A 25102-nucleotide genomic window follows, 5' to 3' on the forward strand; every position below is an offset into this window, starting at 1 on the left:
AGAGAGAGAGAGAGAGAGAGAGAGAGAAAGAAGAGAAGAGAGAGAAAGAGGGTGAGAGAAACATCAATGATGAGAGAATCATTGGCTGCCTCCTGCACGCCCCCTACTGGGGATCAAGCCCACAACCAGGGCATGTGCCCTGACAGGGAATCAAACCGTGACCTCCTGCTGCTTAGGTAGACACTCAACCACGGAGCCACACCATTCAGGCAAGGGTTAGGGTTTTAACATACAAACTTGGGGTGACACAGCTTTTTGGCCATAGCATCACCCGTCTAAGGAGGCTGTTCTGAAGGTGTGGTCCCTGGACCAGCACATCAGCACTCCTGGGATTTGTTAGAAATGCAAAGTCTTGTCCCAGCCTCACTCACCTACCTGCTCAGAGCTTAGGGGGGGTGTGGGAGGGAGGGTGTTCTTAGCAAAGTCTCCAGGTAGGTCTGACAAACGCTCAACTCTGTTCACCACTGTTCTTGTCTAGACTTGAATGTGCACACAGATCACGTTGGCACCTGTTAAAAATGTAGATTTTGATTCAATAGGTCTTTGGTGCGTTCAGTACAAGTCTTGCAAAAAGGAGCCGTTCAGAACATTCTAAATTAAGATGTTAAAATTTTAAATAAATGTTATATGTTATTACATTATATATTTAAACATGTTGAAAATAATTTATAAATAAATACATATGTTCTCCAATTCTTATTGAGTTTGAACAACCCTCTATTTCACTGTTACTTTCAAATGTGACTTCAGCTCACATCTTCAGAAGATAAATTATTTATTGTGAAATACTGACTTGAATAGTAAATGTTAAGGCAGTCTCTTGCCTTCTACAATAATTTCAGACAGTATGTGCAGTCTACACAGACACATGTACAAGTATGTTTAAAATATTAGTTTAACACTACAGTTTTATTACTGCAAACAGATCAAGAGCAGATTATCTGCATTACTGCATTATAAACAGATTAATGCAAATAGCTAATATTAAATGTAGGATAATAGCTACACATAGGATTCTTTTCATGAGTATTTCGAAGCCACGTGCAGAGACCACTGTTTAGCAGCATAAAAACTAGTGTCATGTGTAACTTGCACATTATCACACCGTTTACTCATGGGCATATGTTTAAGGATTGTTTCCCTTCATGCAATGTAACTTCATTGTCAGGGAAAGCCACTTGACCCACTTTTCCTCAGACTTTTCCAGCCTGTTTTCTCGTGCCTTTCCCACAAGTTTGGAGCCATTGATCATGCATGCGTTCTGTCTCTACGAGGCGTGAGAAGTGTAAGTGCCTCCACTTGAACGGAACGCACTCTTGTTGGAGAGACACGACAGTGCTAAGGAACATGCTTTCACTGCAGAGCGGATTGGTTTCTATACTCTGTTCCTCTGGCAAGTGAAACATCAGAGCATGAGATGAAAGTACCCATCATTTCTCTGGGATGCATTTGCATAATGTTTAGGGAAGAAATGCCTTCATCTCTTTGATGGAGAAGGAAGGACGTGGTTGTGAAAATGAGCTTATTTCTAAATAAACCCCTTATTCCAACTCAACATAGAAAAAGCATGATGTTCCAAAGCAGATTTATGTATATAGCGCATTTGTTTAAACAAATACAGAGATGTATTTAAATAATTAACTTATCATGAGAAGTATATCTGTCATCATTAAAATGTTATTAAAATGGTGGTTTTTCTTCATTTATCCAGAATGGCAAGGCTGTGTGTGCCCACCTCTATAAACATGTCTTGAAATGTGAACTGATCCTTAGAATGGCTTCTGAGGAGGATGGATAATTCATAACGCAGCCTAAAGAAGCAGCCTATTGCTCCTAAGTGTCTGAAACATAGGAACCTCACTGAGTTGTTTACTTTAAGTACTTAGTTAATTGCTTCATTTATTTCTTCGGTCATGAAGAAGACAGCATCCTCTACAAAAAAGTGATAGCAGAGTAGACCTGCTCTCCCGTGCTTAACAAACATGATGCTTCCAAGAAAATCTGAGAAATCCTACTGGGAAAAATTGGTCCTGATAATGTCTAAAATTGAGCGTAGTACCTTCTTTCCTTTTCTTGAAGCAATTGAGAGGTAACGGCCATTGTTTATAACATAGAGTTTGTGTTTCTTTTCATTGTCAGTTAAAAGCTCAGACCACCACTAGAGGGCACTGTCTCTCTCTCCTTTCCAAGTCTTGATGGGTTGAAAATTGATCAGAAAAGGAGGGCAAAATATATTCATATTTCAAGTACTAAAGAACTAACATTTTTGCAAAAATAAAAAATATATGTCACTATTCCTTTTAAAAAGGTAACTACTAATGAAGAGAATTGAAATGTAAAATATTCAGATTAGGGTTGTACAATTTTCTCTTTCAGATAGAATTATACCAAAGAGATTATATATATAAATTACCATATATGAAATCAACAGAACATCAAAAATACAATATCTAATAAAAATATAAGAAAATTATCTAACATATTGCATGAGACTATACAACAAGTCATACGTATTTATAGCATGTGGTGTTTTTATTTGTGATTTCAGGGACCACCTGGGAAGGATGGCCTGCCAGGGCACCCTGGGCAACGTGGAGAGACTGTAAGTGACCTCCCTCTTCCTATTAAAATTGTCCATCTCTAGCACCTCATCATTGAACAGAAAGCTACTTTGTTTAACAGCTCAATTACCAGGTTAAGGACAATGGAGAAATTGATTCTATTGAAACTCTTTTAAAAAAAAAAAAAGATATTTTTATTGATTTCAGAGAGGAAGGGAGAGGGAGGGAGAGAAACATCAATGATGAGAGAGAATCATTGATCGGCTGCCTCCTGCATGCCCCACATTGGGGATTGAGCCCGCAACCTGGGCCTGTGCCCTGACCAGGAATCAAACCGTGACCTCCTGGCCCTCAATCACTGAGCCACGCCGCTGGGCCTATGGAAACTCTTATTAAAATATATTTTTAAAATGCATAAATAGGACCATGTTTGTATCTAAACACCTAAAAGGACAGACTTGAGGGTATGGGATGTTAGTTGATTTGCTTTTCCTTATGGTCAATTACAGCATCTTGGGATGAGCTGATGGGGAAGAAAGACCCCATTATTTTTGTGACACCTCCACCCTGGCCCTTTCACTGAAGTCTTTGTTTGCAGATATATTTCAACCAACCCTATCACCCCTCCACAGTCTAAAGGAAACACATTAAAGTAAACCATGCAGATGACACATTCTTCTCTCCAGAACAAAAGGATGCAATATTTTCTGATGTTGCAACCACAAGGCTATAATTGGTCTGGAACTTGGTCAAATGTATCCTCTTGCCTCCAGTAGGAAAATATGAATGGGAACATGTGACTGAATGTTCTTTTAAAGTTATGAACAGTGTAACATTAAATACATGAGTAGGGCAGAGGGAACACTGGAAGCTCAGCTATGCCCTACCGATCCTGGCGGGTTTGTGGGTTTACTCTGCCACCATCACAAAACCAGGTGTCAGGCTATGCCAGTGGGGTGTGAGTTTAAACAGAAATCATCGTGGATTAGCATGTTGACTTGGAATTCCATTTTGCTTCTCATCGTTGGTTAATTTTATCCAGATTTCTTAAGGAAACCACCACACAGACTAGCTTTGAGGATGAGGCTCCAAAACGTTTGAGGGCATTCTGTGAGCACGAAGATGTATTTGGAGTCGCATCACAGTCCACGATAACAAATCTGAAAACGTGATGATTTTCTGTGTAGTCTTGTGTCATTCACCAAGTGATAGTTCTTGGTGTAAGAACTTTTTCGCTTTAGTCAGATTGTAAACTTCAAAGTCTTGGATTTCAAAAATACATTTCAGAATGATTTAGTGAGACCAAAGAGTAAAATTGGTTGGGTTTTCTCCCGGGAAAGATAGCTACATGAAGAGCATAAAATAAACCCTCTAAAGAAAAATCCACATTCAAATTTGCAAATGCATTCTCATTTAAATATTGCAGTCAATCATTTTTAACCAAGTCCTGGTAGAGCTTTGTGGGAATAATTCTGTAATATTCCCAAAATGTCTGTGAAGGGAGGGATACCTAGAGAATTTTCATTATAAAATCCCTTTTGTCTTCAATTTAATAAGAGCTTCTGCTTTTCTCCAGAGTAACCATATTATATATTTAAATTTAAACAAAGAGGGAAAATAGCATATTAACTAATGATTCTAGGATGGATGTTCTCATTGAGTAGTTTCTCCTGGACAAAGGCTAGCATTATTTCTGGGAAACTGTTTTTTAGATTTCAAATCCACTTTTTTAAAAAATATATATTTTTTATTGATATCAGAGAGGAAGGTAGAGAGAGAGAAAAAAATATATAAATAATGAGAGAGAATTATCAATCAGCTGTCGCCTGCACGCCCCACACTGGGGATTGAGCCCGCAACGTGGGCATGTGCCCTGACCAGAAATGGAACCGTGACCTCCATAGGTCAACACTCAACCACTGAGCCATGCCAGCAGGCCAAATCCACTTTTAAGAGCAATAGTGAATAATCTTATTGCCAGGAACCTTTCTTTCTCGTGTGTGTGTGTGTGTGTGTGTGTGTGTGTGTGTGCGCGCGCGCGCGCACGCTGACTGGGATTTAAAAGATTACCTTATACAAGAATTTAGAGTAGCTGTATTTTGCTATATATGTGTTACCTCGTTTTTAAAAATGGATATTTTTTACATTGGAATTTTGTCCTCAGTCAGAAATCCTTGAATTGAGAGTTCAATCTGACATTTTACCATCCAAAGCTTTTTAAGACCACTGGGAATTATTAGAAATAGTTTCTATTATACTGAAGCAACCCAAGTTTCTCTCAGAAACACAGTGCCAAGTCCTGTATTGATCCTAATACAGACAATGAGGACAGGGAAATTGTTAAAGATTTTGCTGATCTTGGTTTAGTCATCAAATCAAATGGTAGCTTCAGCCAAGAATTCAAGAGAAGGCTGAATTCTTGGCCGAAGCTACCATTTGAATTGATGGGCCGGGCAGCCATGGGAGAATCGGGGGAGATCGCCAAGAGCAAAGAGGGGTCATTAGAGACCAAGGCTAAGACCACCCACACCCTCCTACTCCCAGTTACTATGTGCGGATGGGAAGGTTGGGCGGTGAAGAAGGCTGACAGAAAAAACAAGATTCAGTTGAACTAAGCCATTAAAAAGAGAGACAAACAAGGGGTCCTAGAGCAAACGAAGCCTGAAACATCCCTGGTGGCAAAAATGACAAAACTGACGCTGACCCATTTGGGCACATCATGAGAAGGGGGGTTCTTTGGAAAAGACGGTTATCACTGGGAAAAACAGAAGGCAGCAGCCAAAGAGGAAGAGCAAAAGTGAGGTGACTGGTTCCAGGAAGGAAGCCACAGGCGTGAGGATGCAGGGCTGAGCAGGGCTGCTGAAGACAGGACAATGTGGGCGCACTCTCATTCAGAGGGTCACCAGGCGTTGGCGCTAAAGGCATGTAACACACACTTAGAGATGCTCAGAATAACAGTTCCATTCTTACAGGCCTGGAAGGTTGTGGTATAAATGGGGGGGGGGGCACCTGTGGCTGCCCTTTGCTTTTTGACCTTTTTTTTTTTTTTAAATATCAGAGAGGAAGGGAGAAGAGAGAGAGAGAGAAACATCAATGAGTAGAGAGAATCATGGATCGGCTGCCTCCTGCACCCCCCTACTGGGGAACGAGCCCTCAACCCGGGCATGTGCCCCAACTGGGAATTGAACAGTGACCTGGTTGATAGGTCCATGCTCAGCCACGGAGCCACGCCAGCCAGGCGCTTTCTGACCTCATTATCTCCATCTGATGTTATAGTGAATAAACCTTGCAAATACCATATGCTTTAATTCAGTTCTATTTCTCCAACTGTTAAACATAAGTTCACTCACATAAGAAAGAAACTTGCCAACCATAATACAGACATGCAGAATGAATAACCCATGAGTCTTGAGAAATACAGATACCAAATATAGCCCAAAGGCATGATTTAGCCAGTGCATGCAGCTAACATATAGCAGATTCTACCTTAATGACTCATCCTATGCAAGATACATTTATAAGTATATTCTTTGGGGTTTTTATAAAGAACACTGATCAAATGCTGAGATGTTTATTAATCATGTCAAGTATTCTTTTTCTTATACCTTTTTAAAAATATATTTTTATTGATTTTAGAGAGAGAGGGAGAGAGATAGAAACATCAATGATGAGAGGGAATCATTGATTGGCTGCCTCCTGCACACCCCCTCCTGGGATCAAGCCTGCAACCCAGGTATTTACCCTGATCGGGAATCGAAACGAGACCTCCTGGTTCATAGGTTGATACTCAACCACTGCACCACACTGGCTGGGCTCAAGTATTCCGGGGGCCAGTTGGGCAGAATGTCTACCATCCTCATTGATTCCGCCCGTCAGCAGCGCTGGGTGACAATGATCTCGTTTGACCTGAACAGCAGGGCTGAGGACATGTTTCCACTCCAGGCTCATCCCAGGGTCTTACTCCATTTTCTGAGCTTATTGAAAGTCGCCATTGGACTGTCATGTGAAATAATGCACATGGTGAATTTTGAATTTTAAAGAGCAGGAAAATAATGACACACTAAGTGTTTTAGCCAACAGTGACTTCCTTTTCATGTGCGGTGTTCCCTTATCTCGGAGAATTTTAATTTATGTGTCGTACCCTGTAGAGCAGTGGTTCTCAACCTTCCTAATGCTGCGACCCTTTAATACATTTCCTCATGTTGTGGTGACCCCCAATTTCATTGTTACAAATTGAACATAATTAAAGCATGGTGATTAATCAAAAAAACAATATGTAATTATATATGTGTTTTCCGATGGTCTTAGGCGAACCCTGTGAAAGGGTCGTTCGACCCTCAAAGGGGTCGCGACCCACAGGTTGAGAACCACTGCTGTAGAGCTTTAATGGATTATGCTTTCTCTCTTCAGGGATTTCAAGGCAAGACCGGCCCTCCTGGGCCCGGGGGCGTTGTTGGACCACAGGTATGTCCCACACTCTGCTTCTCTAACGCGCCTTATTCTCCTGTTTCTGTTCTCGCCTCTGCCAGCTTATTAGGATTGAAAATGAAGTCTTTTTGTATTTCAGTAGCATTGTAATATATGCATCTTGCTTACATCAAATGAACTTCAGCAATTATTGCTTAGGTAAAGTGATTTCTAACTGAACTGAGTGAGTAAAATAGAAGGAAAAATCTTAAAAATAAGTCAGAAAATTCACAGTGTAGTGAGTCTGGCCATGGCAGCATCTGCTGAAAGCCCACAATGCCTTGTTAACGAGGCCGGCCATCCCCTGTTCCCGGAATTTCAAGTTACAAAATGACTTTAGTCTTCTGAGTATAAATTACACTTAGAAGTGGATTAGAAATATAAGGCTTTGATCCAATTTTATTCTAAAAATGTAACATTTGTAATATATTGTATCTTAAGATTTTTGTCTTCATAACAATGATTTTAGCAGGTGATGTATTGAGTATGCATCTTCATTGGATTATTTTTATTGGTACTTTTGAGAAAGAAAAACCAATGGCCTGTTTCAAATGTAATCACATTTTCATGTTAAGACAAAGGGTGTGATTTAAAAGGAACAATATTGAGTGCAGTCCTTGCCAGTTATTTATTTTTTTTTGGCACAGTTGTGTGAATCGCTGCTCATTTTTGTCTTCAGTGGTGATGGCCATTAAATTAGGTTCCATTTTACATTCCTTACTATTAAATTCTGATCAAAAATTGAAGGGAAATTTCCTTCGGGGAAAATGATTGCCTATTGATGGTAAGGTGGGGACTTGCAGCAATATACAGGGTGTCCCAAACATGTGTACACACTTGAACAGCTGATAGCTTGGTTTTGAAAATGAAATGTATTAAAAAACACACACTGCCTTCATAATTATTCAAAGTGTGTGTATACATTTTTTTTGGGGGGGGGGACACCTTATATAATTAAAGGAATTTAAACCTAAAAATGTACACTCCAATTTGGGGCATCTGGTTCTTTATCCAGGACCGAAAGGTAAGAACCAGTTGCATCTTCAGGTTGTAGGAAGACTCCCCTCCCACAAGCACAGCATCTGCGCACTTTGCATTTACGCATCTTTAGTCTCGTGCCTTCCGGGGCCTTGTTCTAAGCCAGCTGTGGGCAAACTATGGCCCGCCGGATCCGGCCCGTTTGAAATGAATAAAACTAAAAAAAAAAAGACCGTACCCTTTTATGTAATGATGTTTACTTTGAATTTATATTAGTTCACACAAACACTCCATCCATGCTTTTGTTCCGGCCCTCCGGTCCAGTTTAAGAACCCATTGTGGCCCTCGAGTCAAAAAGTTTGCCCACCCCTGTATCTAAGCGGAGACAGACAGCGCTGGTCTCCATTCTCTGGATCCTCCTGCGAGCTCATTAAACTCTCTTGCCACAGAACAGCTGTGCTCAGGGACACGTGAATGACCTGGCATTTTTCACGGTGGCATTTGCAGCAGTTTAAGGCAGCGGGTTATTTGTTACAGCCTTCGGGCGGGAGGAACTGCCAGCCCAAACCCATGGCCTGAGGATCCCCTGCCACTCGCCAGACTTTGTCAGATGCATGTAGATTAACAGTGAGGGCTCCACTCGGGAAATTCCAAGGGGGACCATGTTGGTTGTTTGGGTTCCTGGGAACCTGAGCTCAATTTCAAGCCATGATTCATTGAGTAGCATTGTGGTCCCAATGGCTTTTTTTTCTTCATTCCTATTTGATATCTTAGACAAAAAGAGAGAAGGGGACAGACTAGAGGTAGAAACCATAGCTTTTTACAGCACTCGGACTGACCTCACTCTGAAGATTTCTGGTATTGAACAAAGAGAGCAGCTCTTTCCATTTTTAATAGCTTTCCCTTGGACACTCTGATTCTAAGAGTACACGTCATCTTTTCAGACTCCTGCCAGACACGGCACCGCGAGTGCTCTATGGGAAGTGTTCTGTGGGGCGTCCTGAAAATCACTCAGAACAATAGACGTCATGCAAATGAATGAGAACGATGCACTATGTGGGGTTTGTGTTATCTTTGCAAAAAATGAAAGCGCGATCTAACGAGTTCTGCCTTTCCATTGAGGGGCCCACTGGCGAGACCGGTCCCCTGGGCGAACGCGGACATCCTGGCCCCCCAGGGCCGCCTGGTGAGCAAGGCCTTCCTGGCGCTGCAGGAAAAGAAGGTGCAAAGGTACGGATGCTCAGGGATGTTCTTGGCCGGCAACATCCACCTACTGTTCACTCCAGCTCCGTGTCCCTGGTCATAGTTGGGCTAACTACACGGTGGTGGAGCGTTCCCGTGAACGTCAGAAAGAAACGTCACTGAAATACGCACTTGGCTGTACCTCAAGGCATAACCGAACAATGATATAAGAAGCTTGCTCCATTGACTATAAAACCATCCATTTATATCCATATGAAATATATATAAGTCGTGGTTACTTTATTTTAATGTATGTGGCCTTTCCCATCATGTGCTCACTGTGAAATGATAGGGGGAGCTACAGTTTTGTTTGTGGTCACATGTATGGAAATCGCTCCCTATGACGGATGTATGTTCTATCCCTTAGGGCGACCCAGGTCCTCAAGGCGTCTCAGGGAAAGACGGTCCAGCAGGTCTCCGCGGTTTCCCTGGCGAACGAGGTCTCCCTGGAGCTCAGGTACCATCACCGTGAATGAAACTGCTTATTAGAAACATTTGCTTTTTAAAAAAATGTATTTTATTGATTTTTTACAGAGAGGAAGGGAGAGGGATAGAGAGTTAGAAACATCGATGAGAGAGAAACATCGATCAGCTGCCTCCTGCACACTCCCCACTGGGGATGTGCCCGCAACCAAGGTACATGCCCTTGACTGGAATCGAACCTGGGACCCTTGAGTCCACAGGCCGATGCTCTATCCACTGAGCCAAACCGGTTAGGGCGAAACATTTGCTTTTCTTTTTTTAACTAAATAAAGATTCGTGACTAATGAAAGGGAAATGTGTCAGCGTATGCATGGATGATCGTCTATATCGCAATATGTGTTTGTGTCTGAAAACACTTCCCCACACCCTCATTTTACCAGTCATGCTGTCCTTGAATTTATATTCAATTCGCACCGATTCATTTTCTCGGTTTCCCCCGCTTTTCCCAGGGTACACCTGGCCTGAAAGGAGGAGAGGGTCCCCAGGGCCCACCAGGTCCAGTGGTAAGTATGATTGTAATAAACAACCATGCCAGCCACGGCTGCAAATTATACCTCTCCTTTCATTATCCTCCCACTGTGCTCCCACGGCGTGCGGAGAGAAATAAACACGTGTCAATCAAGCCAGCCAGCGCTGGGCTGCTGCTAATTGCTTGCACTAATGAGTGCAGAAACAGAGAGTTCAGAGGACTGAAAATACTGCTCCTCCATGCTGTCAGGAGGGAAAGGAGCTATTTTGCCTCCTAAATCGTAATTTGTCTGATTCTGAGTACTCGGTGCGACTGGAATGTTATCAATGCTTATTTAAACATCACAGAAGCACAAAACGTGTATATCCATGTATACATTCTCCAGATAGCTTTATTTAGTTAATGCAACCGCATCAAATAATTGGCAAATGAGTAAATATCAGATTCCTTTTTTGAGATACCTGACCAACCCCTAGGAAAGCAATCTAACACGGCCCTCCATCAGTTCATCTTGGTTCTTAGCTGTAGCCTGAAAGGTTAACAGTAACAGCCAAGCTGCCCAGTTCAGTGGCCTCTTCTCATGCTGCGTTTTATTTCACCCATCGCAGAAGCTAATGGTTGCCTCACATTGTCTCTCAACTTCCTTACACATGTTGAGGTCATTCCAGTTCCACATTCAAAATGTTCTTTAATTTCCCCCCTTTTCTTAATTTCTGCGACCACTGCCTTTGTCCAGTCTCTTTCCTTTGTTTCCTTGCTTAATTGTGTCTCAGTGACATTTCCTGGACTCCACTTTCTTCCCCTTTTCAGCCAGTGGTTCCCCTGATTCTAGTTGAATACACACCCTTAGCTATGCTGTTCCTTTGCTTATACATATCTCACGGCCCCACGCTGCCTTCAGAATCCAAACTCCTTAACGTGATCAACGATCGTCACAATTTGATCCCAATCACCAGAGTCTGTTTTATTAACGTTACCTTCAGGGTATTGACTAAGTAACGGTACGTGCAGGATTGAGACGCACAGGGGTGGAGAGGGATGGAGATTTTGCTGTTATTCAGATGAAGGAAAAGGTACTAAATAGAATTCTTGGGGGAAAGAATGTAAATAAAGAATGTGAAGGGTAAATGAAATAGAAAATGAAATGATATCGCAAGTGTTTTTTAGTCTTTCAATTATTAATGCTATGAACTTTACAATCATTATCTTAATGGTGTTTATAACCTGACCAGGTAGATATTATTCCCTTTTTAAAGGTGAGAGACCTGAGGCTTAGAGAAGGTAAATGATGAGCCGGAGTTTATAGTCCTTTGACGACAAAGATCCACCCTCACACATTGCATAGACTCCTTTCCAGCTGTGCATCTCTCACTCTAAACGTCTTCACTTCTCTCCTCTTAGTCTCCTTGGTCCAAGTCCTCTTGATTCTCCCGACTCCTGTGAGCAACTGTGTCAAAAGGAAGAGAGTTAGAGGAGCTCATATTCCAGCTCACTGGGCTTTACTACTCCTACTTGTGCTCTTTATAACAGTTATTTAATTTGAATGAATCCGAGATTAAACTACTTAAGCAAATGGGCAGGTTGAATCCTTGGACGCCCGTTCTCTTTCCTTATAATTCATTCAGTCAGAAACCCAGAGCGGGCTGTCTGTGCGGGGGGTGGGGGGGGGGGGGGGGGGGGGGGGGGGGGTGTGCAGTGGGACAGCAACGTCTAGATTTGCATCAACCACCGGTTCTGTTTGAGGACAGGAGATCGCTTTAGGTGGGGCCCTTGATATGGATACCCCCAGAAAAACCTCTTGCGAATCCTAGCTTGAGAATATTTGTAATTTCGCGATCAGTTACCTGGTATATATTTTCATAAATTATGAAAATTAGAATCTTTGTGCTTCAGCTTACAGAAATCAGAGTCAAAACAGACACACTAGAGAGATAACTCTTTGCTTACGACTTTTTGAGTACAACTCACTATATGAAACGGTACATGTAATATACTTTCACATTATCTATTATATTTTATTGCAGTCAGTATTTTAAAATTCTGGACAAGACCCACCTACGTTATATAGATTCACTAAGTGGGCATTTCCTACAAAGAGCTATGGCTTACAGAGGAAGCCAGGTAGGAGATAGGTAAAATAACAAAGAATAAATAAGTGATATATTAAAAGACAGAACAAAGAAGACAAGGTGAGAAAAATGATTTTTGCCTAAAGGAACGATGTTGGCACTGGAGCCATAAATAAAAGATCATTTGATGAAAAGCGAGTTTTTGGGTCTAAACAGAGTCTGGAAGTGCTCACAGCTGTCTAGATCATCGAAGTGCAGAACTGGGGTGTTGTAGTGTTTTTGAAGTTTGGCTGCTGGGAGTAAATGTGTATTGAGAAACCTTTTTCTTAACATATTGTTATTGACCTCAGAGAGGAAGGGAGAGGGAGAGAGAGATAGAACATCAATGATGAGAGGGAATCATGGATCGGCTGCCTCCTGCACGCCCCACACTGGGGATGGAGCCCACAACCTGGGCCTGTGCCCTGACCAGGAATCGAACGGGGATCTCCTGGTTCATAGGTCGATGATGCTTAGTCACTGAGCCACGCCAGCTGGGTGAGAAACATTTTTTTATTATTATTATTGTCTAAAGTTTTACATATGTCTCCTTTTTTCCCCAATTGACACCCCCCCCACCCCAGCCATTCCCACCCCGGGCAAGCCCCCCCGGCCCGGCCGCCCCCCCTTTCCCATTTGTCTCTGGATCCATCTATTCTTGTTAATCAAATTATGTTGATCATTACATCCCACATATTAGTGAGATCATGTGATATTTATCCTTCTCTGACTGGTTTATTTCGCTTAGGTTAATGCTCTCCAGCTCCATCCATGCTGTTGCAAATGGTAAAAGTTCCTTCTTTTTTATAGCAGCATAGTGTTACATTATGTAGATGTACCACAGTTTTTTAACCCACTCATATGCTGACGGGTAAGAAACATTTTTTTAATGCTCTCACTGACAACAAACAAAATTACCCCAACAGGATGCCGTGACTTTGGGCTTCTGAAGTCTGGCACCTCCGTGTGCTTATCGGATGCTCCGTGTTGCATCCGAGAGCTGGTAATAGATGCCCATCGAGGCACAGGCACGCTTCCCGCCTCAGAGGTTCGCCCGCTAAGTGGCCGCGGGTAAGAAACATTGTTTTAATGCTCTCACTGACGACAAACAAAATGATCCCAACAGGATGCCGTGACTTTGGGCTTCTGAAGTCTGGCACCTCCGTGTGCTTATCGGATGCTCCGTGTTGCATCCGAGAGCTGGTAATAGATGCCCATCGAGGCACAGGCACGCTTCCCGCCTCAGAGGTTCGCCCGCTAAGTGGCCGCCTGCCTGCGCGCCCAGCAGAAGCAGCAGGGGCTGGACGGCCAGAGAGGAGGGCGGTGCGGCCTTCCCCACGTGCTGAGCATAAACTGGGCCGTGCTTTGCATTTATGTAAACGCACAATGCACGCAAATATATTGTGCGAGCAAATTCTCAGATGGCGTCTGCCACCTGTTACCACAAAGCAACACCGAGCAAAATGCATTCCCTAAATAACCTCTATTTTTTTTTTTTTTCTGATACGGCATCCCCTTCGTCACCATCATCATTTCTCAGAAAACGAGGTGATTCACAGAAATGTAGTCGTGTGATGCGTACAAGCTAGAGTTTTACGACCACATTTGCTTTGTTCCCCGGGAGAAGTGGGGTCCCAGATGGAGAAAGGGCATGAGGGGCCGACAGCTGCGGGAGATGGATGGCGCGAGCTGCACCATCGCACAGTCCACCCTCTTCCTTCCCCGTGGCTCCTGTGTCAGGCCCCTCCCTGAGCCTGCGGCCTGGCTCTTCCTTGCTAGGTGCTAATGTTTCTTCTTCCCCTTGACTTTTCCTTAGGATTTTAAACCCTTCCTATCCAGTTCCTATTCACTCTATGTTTCCCCCTGCATCCCATTCCAGAGGACCTTTTTCTCGATGCCTTCCTCTTACTCCTCAAACAAGGAAGCCGCAGTTCTTAGAAGGATTACACCTACAGACTAACTGCATCACGTGCTGCAGTTTTAAAGATAAAGCAGGTTCTCTCTATGGGACCCGGGTGGAGCTCAGGAGATGGTTACATCCAAGCAGGAAGGAGCGAAGGATGGAGATGGTGGTGCGGATCAATGGCCAGAGGCTGAGAGGGTACAAGACTTGGAGTTTGTGCTCAGAATTTATGCTCTAACTGGTGGCATTGCTTGATGTGTTATCAGACTGTTTGGCTTCACTGATCTAAACTCTTTGTAATCTGCAAGAAGAGTGAGTCAGGGAAAAGTGAATGGTTTGCTCACGGTGGGAGGAGGCTAGTGGTTCCAGTGCTGGGAAGGAAAAGGCCATACACCCAGTGGACACATTACTGAGGGCCTACTGTGTGCCAGCAGTTACGTGAATTGCTGGAGATCAGTGAGGAGAGAAAACCCCCCAAAATTCTACCCCTGTGAGGTGATCATCATCCACTTAAGCTATGTTTAAACCCAAACACGTTCCTTTTAGATGCAATTACTTATCTGACAGTTATCACGCCCTGCGCTTCTACTATAGCCAGTTACAGAGAAACGCAGTAATTTCCATCACTACAAATGTCTACACTTTATGGGAAGAATGCATTGCGATGTGTTTGTTCAAGGGCTGATATCCACCATAATACATTTTGTATTCCCAGGCACACGAGTCGGATTCTCACTGTGCTTTTGTGGAACATGTGAATGGGTTCTCTTTTTATTATTGGGTTTAAATTCTCATTTTAAAAAAATGGGACCTCATTAGTGATTCCGCTGCTACTAGAGGATTCATAGGTTTATTCTGTTCAAAGTCGGCCTGGGGATCTTCCAGTGAGACTTGCAAGTTTTTAATAGGATTTGCTTAATCGCCACGTATCACTGGAGATCTTCCCTTTTCATTTATAGACGTATAAAATGAAAGCATTGAAGAGCATGCTGTTATTAAAAATATCTAGACTTACAGAATGTTTGAAATAACTGACAAAAGGAAATTGCAGCTGTACTTTTGGGAGCAAATACACATGGAAAAAGTTTCCATCCGTTGTTTTGAAATGAATGAGCTGTGACATTATCATGAGCAGTGTTTTAACTACAGAAAAGTAATATGTTTTCATTGTTAATTTTAATGCAGGTTTCACAGGCAAGATGGCAATCTGAAATGTAATCTTATTAATACTCCCAGGGAGTCATTAAACTAGCTCAGCTTTGTACAGTAAAAATATTACGTAATACCTACCAACTGTGGGCATTGTCATTGATTCAAATCAGCATTCTTTCTCTCTCATATACATGAAAATATTTGATTGATTTTAAATATTAGACATACTTCACTATAAAACTAACAAGCATTCTTAAGTAAAAGCCATAAGTTATTTTCATGTACTTGCTGGTCATCAGGTATCCAATTAAGGAAATATATATTTGTCTTAATTTTTATACCACATCATTTCAGGAAAATACACATTCAACTGGAGTTTTTTTCTCCTGAAAATCTGGGAAATTTCTATTGACTACACATGAGTACATTTAGATCCTATATTTTTTAAAGCCATCATGTTCACAGATTTTATAAAAAGACTAATGCATATCTCTAATTGTATAATAATTTTACATTTAAATGAAAAAATATATAACATCTTCAAAAAATTAAGTATATGTGCCTTTGAAATTATTTTATCTTATCAATAGTATTTCCTAACTCTGGTATTGGACTAGAAATTAATCTTTCAACTAGTGAGCACACCTGTTCTTGCTTGAGATTTTGTAATTGTCTAAAAGTGACACTGTGGACTGTAAGACCCCACTGCTCGGTCCCTGATTCCTAAGCCTGCTTCACCTGTCCCATCACTAGTAACCCGTGTCTTTTCTCCCGTGTACAGGGCTCCCCAGGGGAGCGGGGGTCGGCGGGCACCGCAGGCCCCATCGGATTGCCAGGGCGTCCAGGACCCCAGGGTCCCCCCGGTCCAGCCGGAGAGAAAGGTGCTCCTGTAAGTAATTTCAAGGAGAAAAACATATTATCCTGCCGCCCTGCAAAAGTTATTACTTTTTATTCAAGGATATTAGCTCTTCACACGCCACTGCATTCTCACTGCATATGTGCCTGGCATAGAAACACACTTCTTTATTTTTATAGGAGAGGATATTTCAAATTCAATGAAATGAGCTGATATTTTTCCACACTTTATGAAACCCTAATTCTGTGAGGGAGTTGGATATTATTAATGTAAAAGGCTTCTGATTTGGCTCCTTTAAGAAAAAAATAAAATTGGAGTTTTGATTAAAACTATACCTTGCCGCTATATTTTAGGAAGGTGTGCACTTTTCTCTCTTCTTGTAATACAACTTTATTTTTTAAATATATATTTTTATGGATTTCAAAGAGAAAGGGAGAGGGAGAGAGAGAAACTTCAATGATGAGAGACAATCACTGATTGGCTGCCTCCTGCACGCCCCCTACTGGGGATCGAGCCCACAAACTGGGCATTGCCCTTGACCAGAACCGAACCTGGAACCCTTAAGTCCACAGGCTGACGCTCTGTCCACTGAGCCAAACCAGCCAGGGCAGTACAAATTTATTTCCAATCATTTTCATGCAAGTGAAACCCATAGGAAGTGGCGGCTCTTCTCATGCGATTTGAGTTTGGGTCTCCAGTGAACGAGATGGGGAACATCTGACCAGTTACTTCATCTTACATGTATTGGATTTTTAAATTTTTATATTTGTGATCATAAGCTATATTTTGTTCTTCACTAGGTTTATGTTGCTGTGTCAAGATCTCTCCCCTCTTTTGGTTCCTGCTTTTGATGTAATCATATTAATTTTCTAAAAAATAAAAGCTTTCTCTCATCCTCCAAGATGAAAACACAAACTCATTCAGTAAATGTAGATGAAAATCAGACATCATATGCAAAAATATGAGTTTAATAGATTTGTATACATGTCAGTCTTGAAATATGTAATCTAGTTTAAGCCTATAATTTTAAAAATACTTTTTTTTATCACGAAGACTTAGTTTTAGCAAGTTTTAGTTTTAGATTAAACTAGTTGAGTTCATTGTCCAAGCATTTGCTCTCATTACTGTTTGTGATATTATTCAAAGGTTTCCAAATTAAAATGATTGTTTTCTGTAAACGATTACCTTTCAGAAACACTTAGAATGTTAAAATGAGGCCATGCCCCCTTGGACAGAAAAGAAGATAGCCACAATATTTTGTGGGGATCAGATGAAACTGTAGTTCTAAATCACTTTGTAGAATATGCATGAAACATTTATTAAAAATACAAGGAAGGTCACAAACAAAACCTATTGCCAGGTTGGGCAGTGAGCAAATGCGTTTTCATGCATTTTTAGCCCTAACGGCCAGTGTCTGGTATCACCGTCCAAGAAGAAAGGCTCAGCGAGTTCTTGCAAACATCAAGCATCCGATTTATGGATATTCGGAACTTGATTAGGAAATGTGTGCTCGAAATACAAATTCCAAGACGAATCGATCAGACCTGTGGGCCATCGCCCACGATTCGTACCTCGTTACCAAGGAGAGCGTCCCGGCCGGGAAGGAGGCGATGGGTTTTCTGCGTCCTCCTGTACAAAATACTCTTTTCTTGAGAACTTTAGGCAATTTCCTTGCAAAGAGTTCTTGCAAACATCAAGCATCCGATTTATGGATATTCGGAACTTGATTAGGAAATGTGTGCTCGAAATAGAAATTCCAAGACGAATCGATCAGACCTGTGGGCCATCGCCCGCGATTCGTACCTCGTTACCAAGGAGAGCATCCCGGCTGGGAAGGAGGCGATGGGTTTTCTGCGTCCTCCTTTACAAAATACTCTTTTCTTGAGAACTTTAGGCAATTTCCTTGCAAAGCTGGAAGCTGGAGTGTGACTGTTAGCGCTGCTCCTTCAATCTGTAGCAAACAGCTAATGTGCAGGTTTCTCACCACAAAGTGACGGTCTGTTGGCTTTTCAATTACAGGGAGAGAAGGGGCCCCAAGGCCCCGCGGGCAGGGACGGAGTGCAAGGCCCCGTGGGGCTCCCGGGGCCGGCTGGGCCCGCCGGCTCCCCCGGGGAGGACGGAGACAAGGTGGGTCCCCTCTCTTTGTTCGTGTATCCTGTGAAAGTGGCTTTTCCTTAAGAGCCCTACCTGTTAACCTAGGATTAGACCCCAAATCTGAAGGTGCCTCCTCTAAAGTTTCATGCGTCTTTCGTGGGCTCCAAAGTTTTATTTCAGATTTGGGGGATTAGTAAACATCCATGAAATAGGTGGGATATGAACAAGGACAGGGAACAGGCACAAGAACAAAGAGGATGAGGAAAAAGTAGCAGGTGCCCAAATTGCTCATTTGTGTGTGAATGCATAGGCTTTTGGAATAAATGTGAAATCAGTGTCATCAATTACTTGTGTACACCCAGCCCTTGCGTCTTGTGTATTGCAGAGTAAAGACTTAGGAATGAGCTGCAAACATGTTTGATAATCCTGCACCTCTCTCTCTTTTACTAACGTAAAAGATTCTGAGCTCTTCATTCTGAACGTATAGCTGTGATGTTGTGTCTGAAGTTATATATTGTCTAATGTTATTGCGAGGCACTATAGCAACACTGGTGAAAATGCTATGATAATGTGCAACATTTTAGCATTTTGGAAACTAGGAGAAAAAATACTTTTTCATTGCCATGTAATTATACATTTTTAATCAATGTACTTCTGTGTATCAGACAATCATGGTAATTTTTCAGACAAAATGGATTTTATAAAGTAAAAGTCCTGTTGCAGTATTCCTCCAGGTTGAGTTGACTTCAGTCTGTGTTTTAGTCAATACCAGACAGTGAGAAGCGGAGGGAACCTGCCTTTTACAATTGAAACAGGGACATTAAGGGCTAGCCTGCAATTATGTCAACATCAGATGTAATAGGGAAATGATAGTGATGATGGTGCACTGGTATGGCATACTACAGATAAACTTTACCTCGACTTTTCCAATACAGGGTGAAATCGGTGAGCCTGGACAGAAAGGCAGCAAGGGCGACAAAGGAGAAAATGTGAGTTTCCTGCTTTGTAGTGAGGGGGCATCATTCACTTAACTCCTGCTGATAACCGTGGGTAGAGAATTAGTACTGCTTATTTACGTATCAGAAGATTATCACATCAACACCATAACATTTGGGATTCAATCAATTCTATTTTTTAAATTGAATTTTTTTTTCAATTACAGTTTATATCCAATATTACTTTGAATTCAGTCGATTCTAATAAAACCCCTTTCCACTATCCTTCTCAAAGTATTCCAAAAAATTCAAGAGGAGGGAAGACTTCCAAGCTCCCTATACAAGGCTGGCATTATTCTAATTCCAAAGCCAGATACAGACACGACACAGCACCCATTTTGATAAAAAGTCTCAGCAAAGTGGGAATAGAGGGAACATACCTCAACTTAATAAAGGCCATAGATGACAAGCCCACAGCCAACATCAGACTCAGTGTATATTCAGATACATGTAATAATCCCAACCGGCAATTTTACCTGCCATCATCAGTTCAGATTTTCATGTGGCTTAAACACAAGTAAAGTCTTAGTTGTTATGAAAAGAATGTTGACCTCGTTCACACCTGAAAGGGTTTCGGGTTCCCTGGAACTTCGCTTTAAGCCAACTCGGAGCGGCTACGCTAAGGAACAATCTAATCCAATGACTCTCTTTTGTGCCTGGATGATTTATAAGGCCTTTTCAGTACTGACATATAAGACGTAAGTTAGCAAGAAACATGTATTCCTGTAAGACGAAGAAGCCTACTCAAATCTATTGTTCACAAGAAGGAGTCCTGGTATACTTACTAAGTAACACTCAGTTCCACGTGTTTACACTGGGGACCAGTCTAACTTCCCCACACCACTACCTTCCCCATGCAGAGGGCCTCACCTCCCAGCACGCACTTAGAGTGACAGCACACAGGTGAACTTCTCATGTGCTCCTTCTGACTCATACATCCCTCATTCAAGAGACTGGGTGTTCTGAAAATTTTCAGATGTGAAACTTCACCGCTATCTATGTTAGCACAGAAACCCATGTCTAAGTACCTGCAACATCACAGACCCGAGTGGCTTTCCCACCTGCTGATGTGAAATGGATGCAGCCACACACCTGTGAGTCTCAGGGACGAACGTCCATAGTGGTTGACTGCGCTACACTGAAAAGACTTCTTTTTATCGCCAAGTGAAGAGAACGGCCCACCCTCTGCTCCTGAGACTCTCTGGCCTCAGTGGCAGAATTCCTGATTCTTCTCTCCCCCTAGGGTCCTCCCGGCCCCCCAGGTCTTCAGGGTCCCGTCGGCGCCCCTGGAATTGCTGTAAGTATCCCTCCTTGCCCAGCCCACCTAAATCCTTACAGTCCCCAGTTAAATTCATGAACTGTTGCATAGCCAGACTATGTGATATTGTTCGTCTGCTTAATATGGACTGAAATGTAAAAGATCTAACAGAGCTACCAAGCGGATCTCTGTAAACAAAAGCCCTTGTGACTTCATCCCACAAGAGTCCCTAACCAGTTGGGAAGTACATTGTAGTCAATGCTGAGCGTTATTTTTCCTTATGACAAAGCTTTTAATTCACTTGGCATACACAAGAAAATTAAAATCAGCCGTACCCCAGAAACAAAGAATATGAACAAAACAAACACTGGGATATTTGCAGCAGAGAATGGAAGCTTAATCCACTTGCTACTCCTTTACTCCTGCCTACACCAGCTTGGATTCCACCAGAAGCACTTATACTTTATGATGACATGTATCCCAGTCACCATCTTCCCAATTTGTGATCATTTTCCTTGTTCTCCACCAGGGAGGTGACGGGGAGCCAGGGCCCAGAGGTCAGCAGGGGATGTTTGGACAGAAAGGGGATGAGGGAGCAAGAGGCTTCCCGGGACCCCCTGGTCCCATCGGTCTTCAGGTACGTTGCTGTCTGCCTGTGTCCTCTGTCATTCCACCTGCTTTGCACCAGCTTTTCTGCTGGATGTAAAGCAAAGCAGAGTGTTGGGACAGGGCTAACCCTAAGGGCTGTGTTTCTTATATGTGTATCTGAGGAGCCTTCTTTTTACCTGTTAATATTCATTTTTCTGGAGCTGTATCTGCCCCAGTTTCTGTTTTTGGTGTTTATTTAGCCCGTCTTTGATATTACATCTGCTGTCCTTATTCTTCTGTTTGAAAAATGACTCTTGTTTAAGTCTGATAGCCAAAAGGAAGTTGTTAGAAGGGTTTTTTTCATCTCGTTTTGTTTTGTTTTCGTACATGTCATAGCAGGAAAATTGGTATTTCAGATGGCTAGCAGAAATTAAAAGCATTCTGAGAAATAGCAACTGCCAATCACAGCCACAACAGAAAATACCAACAGCAAACGTTAGAGTAACGGGTCACATAAGCAACATAACAGTGAATGGATCGTTTAAAATCACATTTAAAATTGTGATGTGCGTTTTATAGAGCGCGTTCAGGAGAGGACGTGTGTTCTGTAAGCACCGCAGGTGAGGAATTTCAGACAGACTCCCAGGGAACGCAGGCGTCACTGACGTCACTCCCAGGGAAAGCACGCATCACTGACGTCACTCCCAGGGAAAGCACGCTACGTCCTTTAATTGAGTCTTCATGGCAGCATAGATATTAGCAATTGTAATAGACCTAAGTAATAATGATATAATACTCTGGTTAAATGACTTGATTTTTCAGTTTGAAGTTTACTCTTTGTCTGCATATGAAGGAGACATATAATGAATGTCTTTGGCCTAAATTCATTTTTTTATTTCATCACTTTAGTGGCAAATGATTTCAAATTGGCAGAACCTCTTCCTGTATAAATTACTCCCAGGAAACGTTGAGGACTCACGAAAACCGATTCACCCGGTGCCATTTGGGAGGTTTAGCTCTGCAACAAGAGAACCTGACTCGTTATGTCTCTATTAGTTTTAATAAGAACATTCTGTCTTAATCAACTCAAACTATAATCAAACTTCACTAGAAAGAAAGAAATTTTTCAAATTTTTTTCTATCGGGAGGTTCCTACTGAGTTAATATTAGGGATGACCATACGCATAAAAAAATGATGCAATGCTGAGCTGGGCTTGTTACGGAAAGAAAACTATCCACTAGCATTTATAGATCATTTAATTTGGGATCCCAAATTAGATGCACTCTCTAGAAAAGGAGGTGGAAACCTGGATAAAATATAGGGAATGTGTTAATTTACATGGTGTTGGTGAGAACTGAATTATGCCTAAATTGCAATGCAGATTACTTAAAAAAAACACACAGATTTACAAATGAAATATTTATTTCATCTGTGTTCACGTCTACTTGCATGTTTAAGAATTTAAGCTTGTGTGCTCCATCGATGAATTAGCGTCTCTGAGGTGGTGGATCTTGGAGTCTAAAATGTTAGCCATCTCTCCCAGGTAGTTTTCAGGCGGACTAAAATCTGCAACTCTACCTGGCTATTTTCCCCCGGGAGCTTCTCTAGTAATTCTGGAACCGACAGTAGATGATGGTAGCTGCCTGGGAATTACATGTAGCAGGCCACTTTCCTAGACACCTGTCTGACATTCGATAAAAAAGAAATGAAATCCTGGTTATGTTGTGCAGTATAAATCTGCACTTAAGATTTCCTCATAAAAATGAGCATATACCCAATGTTTTAAAAGTTTATATATCTACTTGGTAAAGCGCCCTCTCCCCAAACTGGGTCATGTGGAAGCAGTAGATCATCAAAACCACTTATTGGGGTATCCCCAGCATAAAAAATGAAAGGGAACAGGATAAGTTAAGTAGAATGAAAACATCAAAGACCCTCACCTGTGCAGGAAGGGTCAGCATGACTGTTAGAAGCCATGTTTCAGCTACTTCGCATGTGCAGGTTTAGGGATTAATGAGTAAAATGCAGTTATTACTGTGGGTCGTGGTCTAATAATTTTCTGCTACTGTAGTGAGGTGCCATGTAAATACTTTTCTAAAGTACCAGCGTGAGTTTAAAGCTTTGCATCATGTGTTTTTTTTATTTCTTAAGTAGATTACACCAGAGATTCTATTGTATCAGCTTTAAAAATAAAATATGTATAGAGTGTATAAGATATATACAAATAACATTAAAAATTAAAACACTCCATAATTATACTAGATTTGAAACTATTACCACTTTTAAAATTGACACCTAAGAGCTCATGATTGTAAGTACACAAGCAAGTGGCAAATTTGTGTTTTTAAGTGCTGCATACAATTCGAGTGTGTACAACGTGTGATATAAAAGAGGAAAAATAAACAGTTCTACGTGGGGGAACTAGTGAGAAAGTTCAAGGGGAAAGTACAATAATCTTCCCATGAAGACATAGCCAGGTGACATTTGAGTGCAACCTGCTCTGTGAGTTCCGGTAACTAAACTCAAACAGTGTAATATTATACAAAGCCTACATGTTATTTGTAAGTGTAGATATAAGATTTTATCACATGTAGTCATTTCTTATAAGTATTTTGATATGATAGTTTCTGAATCTTAATTTTCATGTTAAAGTTCTAACTTAACTTTATTTTTTGGTTTTATGTCAGAAATTGGCCAAGTGTTTAGTTTTCAATAAATGAGTGACTTTTATGGTTTTTCTATTCTATTTTCTTAGGGTCTGCCAGGCCCACCTGGTGAAAAAGGTGAAAATGGGGATGTCGGTCCCATGGTACGTTTTGGTTTTTAGGTATCGGATAGATATGATGGATTCCCATGTTACTAATATCTCCTGAAGGTTTATTAATGTGAACAAAGTTGTCCTAAAGGCTATGGCTTTTCAAATGGATGCTTTCTCTTTCCTCTACCCCCCCTGCATCTGTGACCATTGCGTCTCTCTGATCACGTTGAACCTCTGTTTTTTCTTTCTCGCTTTGGGGTAATGGTGAACACACCTGGGGCTCTCGCTGGTCGATATGTTGTGATATATCTTTCATTTCTATGTGCGTATATTCCCGAGGCGTAGATAAACTGCCGCACTTCAGTTATTTACTAGCATTGAGCTCTGGACTTTCATGTGGCGTAAATAAAGAATAGATAGTGGTCTCCCAGGATTTGAATAATTAGCAAATGTTAGCACAGTATTAAAATTAATTGTATTTCGAAAGTCTTCATTTAACAAGGAATTCTCAATTAATTAGAACTCGATGACATAATTTCCATCGATTGATTCTGGCTTTCTGCTCTCATGGTTCAACTGAAAATGTGAAATACCTATGTGTGTTTACTAAGCACTATATTGGGTAAGGAAACAATTAGGTAGGATCATTGAAATTAATAATGAAATATAATAAATATATTTCCTAATTACTGCTTTCTTTCAATAAAGATTACTCCAATATGTACTTCCTTAAAATACATGTTTGATAATTTTACACTTGAACGTTAGATTTTCTTTTCTTCAAATAAGAAATGATTTTTTATCATCACAATAAACTTAAAAACGGGGGACATAAAGGTGCTGATTCAGTAACTGATTAAGACTCCACGCAGCACCGGGTAGAGAGCAGGCATTCCCTGGATGTGGCTGCCAGGTTCCCTGAATATTAATGCATCCTCCTGACCTACGGTAACGCTGGGAGTAGACAAGCTTTTCAACCATGATATTAAAATAAACTGTGACCTTTAAAAAAAATACCAATGCCCTGGCATTCACTCCAGACTAATCACAAGTGTGAGGTTACGGATGCTGGCCATCCATACTTTATTAAAAGCGTCCAAGTTCATTTTAATGCAAAACAAGGAGAGAGAACCATCGTTTTAGAGAGACAACGAGGCAGTTAATCGCATTTCAATTCTAACCTATGGAA

The 25102-nt window shown here is 41.5% G+C and overlaps 1 protein-coding gene across 1 annotated transcript in view; it reads left to right on the forward strand.

Annotated features, from left to right (window-relative positions):
* COL11A1 (collagen, type XI, alpha 1) overlaps positions 1-25102 on the forward strand; it is a gene marked incomplete at its 5' end in the record, with an annotated part of 146727 nt that overhangs the window by 92137 nt on the left and 29488 nt on the right. The window contains 11 exons of the mRNA XM_014549666.1: positions 2549-2602; positions 6972-7025; positions 9129-9236; positions 9616-9705; positions 10181-10234; positions 16145-16252; positions 18239-18346; positions 19249-19302; positions 20552-20605; positions 21096-21203; positions 23911-23964. Coding sequence (XP_014405152.1) covers positions 2549-2602; positions 6972-7025; positions 9129-9236; positions 9616-9705; positions 10181-10234; positions 16145-16252; positions 18239-18346; positions 19249-19302; positions 20552-20605; positions 21096-21203; positions 23911-23964 — 846 coding nt within the window. The remainder of the gene's footprint in view (positions 1-2548; positions 2603-6971; positions 7026-9128; positions 9237-9615; positions 9706-10180; positions 10235-16144; positions 16253-18238; positions 18347-19248; positions 19303-20551; positions 20606-21095; positions 21204-23910; positions 23965-25102) is intronic.

This window comes from Myotis brandtii, unplaced genomic scaffold, assembly GCF_000412655.1.
Source record: "Myotis brandtii unplaced genomic scaffold, ASM41265v1 scaffold565, whole genome shotgun sequence".
NCBI classification, from domain to species: domain Eukaryota; kingdom Metazoa; phylum Chordata; class Mammalia; order Chiroptera; family Vespertilionidae; genus Myotis; species Myotis brandtii.